This window comes from Myotis yumanensis, unplaced genomic scaffold, assembly GCF_028538775.1.
Source record: "Myotis yumanensis isolate MYYU_CA2020_CCGP unplaced genomic scaffold, mMyoYum1.0.hap1 SCAF_8, whole genome shotgun sequence".
Classification (NCBI taxonomy): domain Eukaryota; kingdom Metazoa; phylum Chordata; class Mammalia; order Chiroptera; family Vespertilionidae; genus Myotis; species Myotis yumanensis.
Genome location: NW_027223759.1, coordinates 19,727,155 through 19,737,153, shown reverse-complemented (window position 1 = coordinate 19,737,153; position 9,999 = coordinate 19,727,155). Strand labels below are relative to the sequence as shown.

General features: G+C 42.7%; 1 protein-coding gene across 1 annotated transcript in view; it reads left to right on the top strand.

Annotated features, from left to right (window-relative positions):
- Nucleotides 1-9,569: 9,569 nt before the first annotated feature.
- The window catches only part of MREG (melanoregulin), a 52,034-nt gene continuing 51,604 nt past the window's right edge, over nucleotides 9,570-9,999 (top strand). Inside the window, exon 1 of the mRNA XM_070422082.1 lies at nucleotides 9,570-9,923. Within this exon, the coding sequence (XP_070278183.1) occupies nucleotides 9,829-9,923 (95 nt within the window). The 5' untranslated portion in view covers nucleotides 9,570-9,828. The remainder of the gene's footprint in view (nucleotides 9,924-9,999) is intronic.

The following is a 9,999-nucleotide window of genomic DNA, read 5'->3' as shown; positions in this document are numbered from 1 at the left end:
GAAGTTCTGACAACTGTGAAGGAAGAATTTCAGACCAGAACACAGTCCAGGAAAGGGTCAACCAGGCAGATGGGAAGTCCTTGAGCCAGTCACCCATTGGTTGGCCCCATGGCTCACAGGAATAGGCCTGAGTTAACAACTTGGCTGTGTTCAGTTTTTGGCTGGGAGCATTCCGAGGGCAAATGCACCGGTGGATCCAAAGCTGTCAGTCACTGTGCATTTTCATGGCTGCCACATGACTATATCCTATAACTGTTTTGGCCCCATTTACTTTTAACACTATCCAGGGACTTGGCACAAAAGAGTGTCACCTTGTGTCTGGACACAAGTGCCTACTTGAGATTCCAAGACTTGGCTGCAAAGCTTCATCTTGAACTTTTGTTTTTGCTCTTAGTGTTTCTTCCATGTTTACAAGAGTTTCACTTCACTGAAGTAGCTGCCTGAATAAGATCAACTAGCAGAAAGATTCAAACCCATTTTCAAAAAAGGTGTATTAGATCAAAAGCTAGTGATTATCTAGCTCTTGCCTTAAGGTAGGTATGCAGCCCTGGCTGGTTTGGCTCAGTGGATGGAGCATCGGCCTGCGGACTGGGGGGTCCCAGGTTCGATTCCGGTTGGGGGCATGTGCCTTGGTTGCGGGCGCATCCCCAGTGGGGGGTGTGCAGGAGGCAGCTGATCGGTGTTTCTCTCTCATCGATGTTTCGGACTCTCTGTCCCTCTCCCTTCCTCTCTATAAAAAATCAATAAGATATATTTGAAAAAAAAGATAGGTATGCATAGTTTGAATCTTGTCTTGTGGACAAGGCTAGTTATGGTTTGTCTGATAACCAAGGCTCTCTGTGGTTAGTGGCAGTTTTCACCCACCACGTAGAGTGAGAAGCATGTGTGCACTCTGCCCTAGTGGGAGTCAGATTGTGGGGACCTGCCAAGTCCTAATGCTGTCGATGTCAACACTGCATTCCTGGGGGACTTCTCCCCACGTCTAGCAAGGCTCTCTGACCTGTTTCCATCTGTAGCCTCCAAACTTGCTCTCCTTGAAGTTGTCAGTGCCCTACAAGGAAAGACCTTGAAGACCCCTTCTGATTGAGACCACTTTGCTGAGGTTACTAACAAGCCTTTCTGCTGACTGCTCCTTGCATGGTTATTTTGGCCTTCAGCATACAGCCACACTTCTGCCATAAGACACACTTCTGCTTATTAAGCCCCCTTGCTTACTTTGGCTTTCTCTGTCCATTTCTATAGAGCTATTGGTAGACTCTCCCTTTCCATAAGTAATAGATTTTAGAGTCTGCTATCTGTGTTGAAATCCCAGCTTCTACCACTTACTCGCTTTTATAACAGCTTTGAGAAACAATTGAGGAATTTAAATATGGGTTGCATATGAGTAGATAATATTTAAAAATTACTGGTCATTTTGTTAGATGTGATAATAGCATGGCAGTTACTTTTTATAAAAGTTCCTTACCCATCAGGGAAGAAATGTTGGGATTTGCTTTCACATACTTCAGTTTAAAAAATAAGTCAGGGAGAGGAAGGGAGCAAGAGAACTGAGAGTGGAAACATGGTAATAGTCGTTTAAGCAGCGTGACATCTATCATATGTTATATGGTTAATTCTACTATTCTCTTTACCTTTGAGTAAGTTTGGAAATTCCCCAGGTAAAAAACTGTAAAATTAAAATGGTCTTGTTACTTAACTTAGAGTGTAATATGGGAAAGAGTTAGCTGATTGTACATAAAGGTTATTTGGGAGAAACAGGATGAATTTCCACTGGATGTCAATAGTTTTTTTTGAGGGGGGGGGGGGGTCCATGGGTATGGGAGACGAGGTTCCAAATGGTGGTGATACCGTTGTAATTAGCTGGTTATTAATAATAGGAAAGGAGCCAAAGAGGAAACCAGACATTGTAACCACGGCCATTTGAGCAGCTTCACCAGGGAGATCCTTTCTTTTTTTATGTGACAAAAATATATGTAACAAAAATTTGCCATTTCATTAAGCAATTTTTAATTGTTTGGAGTGTGCCTTTCCAAATAGGTAACCATTTTGGAGGTTGTTACATGGGATCTCTGAACATCAGTTTGGTATCAACTGACTTTTAAGTCTGTATGAATCACAACACTTCAAATTCTTTTTGCAGAAAAATATTCTTTTCTTCTAAACAGAAATTCCCTCCACATTTAAATGAATTGCTCATACTCATACATAATTTTTGTATCTACTACTTGAGTATTCAGTGTCTACTACTTGCATAGGATGCTCAGTTTTACATACAACTAGTTTTACCTGTAAATTTACTATGAGGGCACAGTAACAACATTTTGATAATTTCTCAGAAGTGAGGGCTCCTACAGTGGAAAGTTAATTTTAACAGAACAGACTGCTTCCAACAAAAGAGTGCTTTTTTATCCATTTTTTTAAAAATATGCAGTTGACCTTCCTTCAGACATAGCCCACTATGGATGCTCTGCTGACACCGGCCTCCCTCATTCCTGTTTCATCTTTGTTCCGGCTTCTCCCCATTCCCTGCTCCTCACACCAACTTCTACTTTGCCTCCATTACCAGGCAAAACAATATAGTTCTCTTCTCTCCCTCTTAGAGCGCATTTATCAGAGGGAATGTTCACCAAAGACAGTTCTCCCTTTGGGGAATTGCACTCCCACCTTTTAATTTATGTCATTGAGCTCTTTCCAAGACAGGTTTATTTAAGTAGATAAGCAGCAAAATAAATAATAAAATTTGTAAACAAAAACTTTTTAATTTAGATTATTTATTTAGATTACTGTTTTACATAAGTTAAGAAATATATGTAATGCCCTATGCACTTTTCCATGAATTTCAGGCTAATAAATCAAGTAGCAATGCTTAGTAAGGTCAAATGAAATAGTCAAATGATCATTACATGGTGCCTGCTGGCCAAGAGAAGAGAGGGCTTATAACTCAACTTAGAAGTGCCCTAACAGGTCGAGTGTAGCCCAGAGCCAGTTTAAACCTTCCATTTGAATATAGCTGATGGCCCTTTAAGATCTAAGTCTGCACAGGTATTGTAGCTGCAACCACTTTCCCTCTGTGGAGTGACAGCTTTCTAACCAATGTCAGATCCTTCTCTGAAAAATCTGCAGTTCATTTACAATGGATGTCCACGAGGGGGCAGCGTGGAGAACCACAGGAGAATTTGTTTACTATAACTTACGGGGAACTTTACCTGGAGTTTCAGTTGTATAGAAAGTTGCAGGGTTCTGGTTTGTTTATGTCTCTGTGAGTATTATGGAGAAAAAAGTAATATAAGTAAATGCAAAAATCAAACACCAATGGCATATGTTTGGTTATCTATTAACACTGAGATTGGTAGGATCTGGGCTTAAAGTTGGGGCAAACCTTTGGCTTTTCGCAGAAAATATGGACAGTGTTTATATATTTTTAAAAAATATCATCGTTTTTGATGCGTGTCTTCTATTTTGTAACTTAGTATCACCTTGCATATAGTTGATGCTTAGTAATGTCTATTAAGTAGAATTTAATTGAATTAGGAATAAGTGTGCTATGATTGATGGGTTCAGGTTTATGTTTAGTTTTAGTTAGGTATAATATGGAGAGACTTTGGATTATAGAATACTTGGGATTTTAGGAAGATGGAAAAGATCAGGTTCCAGGTCACATCAGAGAGACTGTTCTGGGCATCTGAAAAGTGTTTGTTATAGCAGGTTAGCTGTGACAGTAGTTAGATATAGGCATGTAGTTAGATAAGGGAATATTGTTAAAGCAGCATAATTAGCTATGAGAGTATAATTAAATATTCAGGATAGTTAAACATGGGAAAGTCAGGGTGAGGTAAGGAAGGGCACATTGTAAGAATCAAAAGGATGGGTACCTTGGGGCACAGATAAATATAGAACATTTCAGTACATAAATTTATATATAAATTTCCAATTTTTCCCCCTGATAGTACTCCTACTATCAGGATGAGTACTGCACATTTTTCATCTTTGTATTCCACAAGAGGTTGAGCACTGTGCCATGCTTATAAAGTTGACATTCAATAAATGCTTGTTGCCGAAACCGGTTTGGCTCAGTGGATAGAGCGTCGGCCTGCGGACTGAAAGTTCCCAGGTTCGATTCCGGTCAAGGGCATGTACCTGGGTTGCGGGCACATCCCCAGTAGGAGATGCGCAGGAGGCAGCTGATCGATGTTCCTCTCTCATCGATGTTTCTAACTCTCTATCTCTCTCCCTTCCTCTCTGTAGAAAATCAATATATTTAAAAAAAATAAAAAATAAATGCTTGTTGAACTAAATAATTTTAGGTGGTCACAGTTGGTTATGTGAGGGGATGGGGTAGAGTCTGACTAAAGTATGTATAATTCATTAACAACAGTAATTATCGCTAACATTTACAGAGCATGTCCTGGTTTCCATGAAATTGTACTAAGTGTTTTCTGTGTGTACGTAGCTTAATCCTGACTTCGACCATGTGGGGTTAGTGTGATCCTAGAGCCCATGCTCTTAACCATCTTGCTAACAGTTCTCAAATGGTGTGTGCATTAGTTTGCTGGGGCTGCCATAACAGACTGCCACTTGGTGGCATAAGCAACAGAAATGTATGTTCTCATAGTTCTGGTGGATAGAAGTTGAAGATCCAGGAGTCAGCAGGTTTGGGCAAGGACAGTGAGGGGTTTGGAGTGCAACATTTAAGGACATGTTCACTCTCAGAGTTGTGCAAGTGGAGTTTCTGCCCCAAGAGTAAGCGCCTATTTAAATGCTAAACTCCTCATCAGCCTCACCGAAGTCCCAGCCCTGCTTGGGAGCCTGATAAAATGGTAGATTCTAGGGCCCCAACCCCAGAGCTGACATTGCAGAAGCTCTCACGTAGGGTCTAGGACAGCCGTGGGCAAACTACGGCCCGCGGGCCGGATTTGGCCCGTTTGAAATGAATAAAACTAAAAAAAAAAAAAGACCGTACCCTTTTATGTAATGATGTTTACTTTGAATTTATATGAGTTCACACAAACACTCCATCCATGCTTTTGTTCCGGCCCTCCGGTCCAGTTTAAGAACCCATTGTGGCCCTCGAGTCAAAAAGTTTGCCCACCCCTGGTCTAGGATCTGGAGTTTCAATAAGCATCCCTAAGAATTCCAGTGCAGGTGCTTAGGATCACCCTTTGAGGAACTTGGCCTGTGCCAACAGCCTCCCATGAGAGTTCCTTTACATCCAGTGCAGTGATTTCTCTCTCTCTGGTTTTGGGAGTTGATGTTGCCGAACTCATCAGTGAACTAGCTGAATTTTTAGGAAGTGCACTGGGATTCTGAAGGCCCTCTTGCAGAAAGCTCCTGCAGTCTGAGTTATGGACATTAGACCTGCTAGAACCATGGGCTGGAGTCCTCTTTGCCCATTCTAGATGGCAGGAGTTCCTTGGACACACAACACATTTGAGCCAGTGCCTCAGCAGCTACCATCACTGAGTGTAGTGGACATTGTTGTTTTTGCCTTGCCAGCATCCATTCCACATTTTGTGTGTGGCTCCCGTTGATTTTCCTTGGGAAACTCTACCACTCTTAGGCTAACTGGTTTTCTTTTCCTGTCTCCCCATTCTTCCTCACTTGAGCACTACGTGGGTGCCCATGAGACTCAAGCCTGCTCCTTCGGTACATTCCCTCCTTCTGAAAGAGCAACTGGTTCCATGTCAGGCCAAGGAAGACATGTCTAAGGAAGACAGTGCTCTTTAGCTTTTCTCCACTGGGTTTAGGCAGCTCATACATAGATTCTTCAGAAATTAGATATAACTTTTCATGCAAACTCTGGGTTCACAAAATAGTTCTTTTTCTGTTTTCGTTCATTTACTCAATTCATTTGTTAATGTGTCTGCATTGTTGTAGGTGATGAGAATATTGCAAAGAACAAAACAAAGTCCCCATCTTCATTAATGAAACCTACATTCTAGCTCACCATTATATCTCCAGTACCTGGCTCAATAAATATTTGTTGAATGAATAACTGTATGACACTAGCTTATGCTATGTTGCTGCAAGCATAGCATCTCTATGAAATGCACTAATGATCTGTTAGAGCTAAGTATTTTGACTTTCCATTTTTTTTTCACTCTGCATATGCCTTTCCCTCCACCTCTCAGAAGTCATCAGTAAATTCTTAACGAAGGAGGATTTCAAACTACCCTAGTAGTTGTTTTCAAAGCAGACTCTAGAGTTTCCCCTGCCATGGAAAAATCTGAGAATATAGGCCAGCAGTTGTACCTAAAAAACAAGCAGCTGATGGGTCTGTAAGTCACCAGTCACCCCAGGGGACTGCCTACTCCCTGGACACCAGGTGCCCAGGGGTTCTTGGTAAATGTCAGATGCCGCTGACTGTGATTCGCGCGTTGGCGTCAACTCAGGCAGCAGAAACAATCTAGCATCACCCTAAAAAAAGGAAGCTCACTGCTGTCCTGCGAATGATGTCTGAAACAGGAAATGAGGTTGCCAAAATGTGGTCTTAGCTGTCTAGAAGCTGAAGCTGGAAGGTTTGGTGCTGTTGCTACTCCTATCAAAGGTACAGTTTACCCCAAACCAGGGAAATCATGAAGGTATTCAACTTCTGGGAAGATGAGCACTATAAAAACACGCACAATTATCCTTAGAAAACTAAAAAATAGACTACTTAACCTTGAAAGAACAAGGTGTACTAATAAGAATAGATCTCTCTGTATTAATTGGAAAAAATTTGCAGATAGATTAATTAGTACCTTTATGTCAATTAAAACGAAACTCACTACTTAAAAAAATGACACACAGTGATGCTATATATACACACCACAGGGACATATATGTGTGTTTGTGTTTTCAGAGAAAATGTTGTACCATATTGATAATAATGGTTGCCTGGAGAGGAGACAGAGGGGACAGGACTATGGATTGCAGTCAGAGGGAACTTTAACTGTAATATTCAATTTTTTAGAGGAATGTTTCATTTATAAATTTTAAAACTTAAAATTAATTTTAAAAGAAAAACGTTAATAGCTGTTAGAGCTGGCAAACACTACACATGACTTAGTAAGGCAGGGCGTTAACTTCCTGATCAAGTCTGTTACATAGATGTGGTTCTAGGGCTTTCTAGAAATAGCCAGTCTGAAAATGACTACATAAAAGATGCCCACACAGCCCTGGCCAAGTAGTTCAGTTAGTTAGAGCATCATCCCAATACACCAAGGTTGCAGGTTCGATCCCAGGTCAGGGCACATACAAGAATCCACCAATGAATGCATAAATAAGTGAAATAACAAATTGTTTCTCTCTCTCCCCTTTCCTGTTTCTCTTTCTAAAATCAATCATAAGTAAAAATTAAAAAAAGAAAATAATGCCCACACATTGCAGAAGTACAAATGTGAAAAGAAATATTGTCATAAATAGGCCAGGTAGTGTTAGCAGTGGCATTTCCCTGACAGACCTATATTATTTGAAGTTAATGGTGCTGAATTGTGGTGTTTCTACAGTGCTTTATGTTTTCAAGTGATCTCATTTGAGCCTAGTAGGTAGGGCTGGATTCATTATCAGAGTAGAACATTGAGGTTCAGAAAAATTAAGTGACTTGTCTAAGATCAAGGCTAGTAAAGGGACAGAGCAACTGTTTTTCAGGATCCAAATGCCCTCTGTAGTTCCTCTATTTTCAACAAATCCAACTCCAATAGTTAATAGTAGTTGTCAGATCCTAAATTTCGTCTTGCTGGCTGAGTACACATTTTGGCAGCTGCCTCTACCCACTTCCTACCTGAACCTCGAACTGGCTCAAATCCAAAATCCAATTTCAGAACATAGTACATTCTACCAAGTGGATTTTTCCAGCCAGTAAGACGTTTGCTGTCAAGAACAACACTCAGCCTCCATCCTGGTACAGTTGCAAGTGATAAATGACATGGTGTTGGGCTTGCTATCAATGCCCTGTACAGGCTGGTGACAGCTGGAACTGTCATGTCCGGTTAACTTTTCATGATGGGTCCTATCTCCCCAACTAAGTCAGAGTCCTCAGGGACCCTCTCTTATTCTTCTGAATCCCTCAATAGCCAGCCTCTCAGTGAACATGCACTTGATACATTCTTCTGCCCCTTCATGTAGCCAGGGCAGGACAAACTTATGCGCAGTGACACACTTTAAAAATTAACACACCACCCATGAGAATTAACACTTCTGAAAATAAACTCTTGCTCTTCCTCGTCCCTGCCATATTTTTTCCATAGTATGCACTGCTGTCTTGTTTTGTTTAACTCCCCCACTACAATGTTCGCTTCAAGAGAGTAGGAGCAAACATTCTTTCTTTTTTTAAAAAAAATATGTTTTTATTGATTTTTAGAAAGAGAGAGGAAGGGAGAGGGATAGAGAGATGGAAACATCCATGAGAGAGAAACATCATCCACCTGCTGCCTCCTGCACACCTGACCAGGCCAAACATTGTTTCTTTTGCTGGCTGCTATAACCCCAGAGCCTGGAACATGCCTGCCCCTGGAACGTGCCTGCCCTGTAACAGATGCTCAATAATTATTTGTTGAATAATCCAGATGGGGAAAAATGAAAATTAGATGGGCTGTTTTAGGGAGATGCATGGACATCCTTGTAATGATCCAGGTGACAAATGACACTTTGTATTGGTGGGGGTATAGGAAAACAGATACTGTCATATGTTGTTAGTCAGAGTGTTAACTTTGGAGGGCAATTTGGCAAGATCTGTCAAAATTAAAAAAGGTACCTTACCCAGCAATTCGACTGCCAACCATACACTCAATAGATATGCATGTCCAAACACATAGATCAAAGGTGTTCATGGCAACATTATTTTAATAACAAAAAATCTGAAATTTACTTAAATTCCCACCCATAGGGGCCCGGCTAAATATCATATTGGCATTCATGTGACTGCATAATAGGCAACTGTTAAAATGATAGAGGAAGATTATATATACGGAACAGTCTCTATGATATACTGAGTGAAACAAGCCAGGGGCAGAAGCCACCGCTTGGGTAAAAAAAGGAGAGGGATTTGTGTACATATACTTACAAGTGTGTACAAGCATAAATGCATACATACATAAACAAATACATAAATACATAAAGAGCAATGGAAAATCGCAAGAAACTGACGATAGTGGTTGCCTTCCTTGAGGGTTCAGTCAAAAACTGGGAGGCTTGCAAACAATTTAAAAAAACCATTGTAAACATAGTACTTAAAAAAACAGCACCACCTCTATAATGCGCCAATCCATACTCTTGGGCTAACCTTTACTCTGCGTGGGGCTGACTTGGTGAAAATGCCCCACACTCTGCTTTAAAGGCTTGGGGGTGGGAAGGAGGACCTGTTATTTCCTCCGGGAGTGAAGCCAATAAAAACTATGAATAGATTCAGCCCCATCTCGCGCTCTGTGACCCGAGGGCTTTCCTGCTGCTTCCCCAGCCCCGGTGAGCGTCTGTGCCCTTGGATTTTGCCATCTGCCTGGAGTCCCCGCTTCCTCCTTAGAGGGCAGCAGCGGGGCGCCTCGGAGACGCATGCGCCCCAATTAGCGCCCGGGGAATTAAAAGAGAAAAAAAAAAGTCCCAACAAAACACGCGCCTCAAACAAAACCCAAGTGGAGGAAAGAGCACGGCCCTGCAGATCCTGGACCGCGGAGGCGCCTCCGGCCTCGCCCGCGTCCCCCGCCGCGGCGTGATGCGCACGGACCGGCCCGCGACGCCCGGGCCAAGACTGTCCCCGCACCTGGATGCCGGCCCCGCGGCCGCGCCCCTGCCGCGATCGCTCGCCCCCACGGCTTCCTCGGAGTCTCCCGGCGCCGGAGGGGCAGCTCGCTCTCCATGGGGCTGAGGGACTGGCTGAGGACCGTGTGCTGCTGCTGCCCGTGCCAGTGCCTGGAGGAGCCCGCCGTGCCCGAAAAGGAGCCCCTCGTCCGGTGGGTGCGCGCCCTGGCCGGGATCGGGGGTGACCTCGCCGCGGCCGGCAGCGCGGAGAGGGGGTACCTGCGGGCT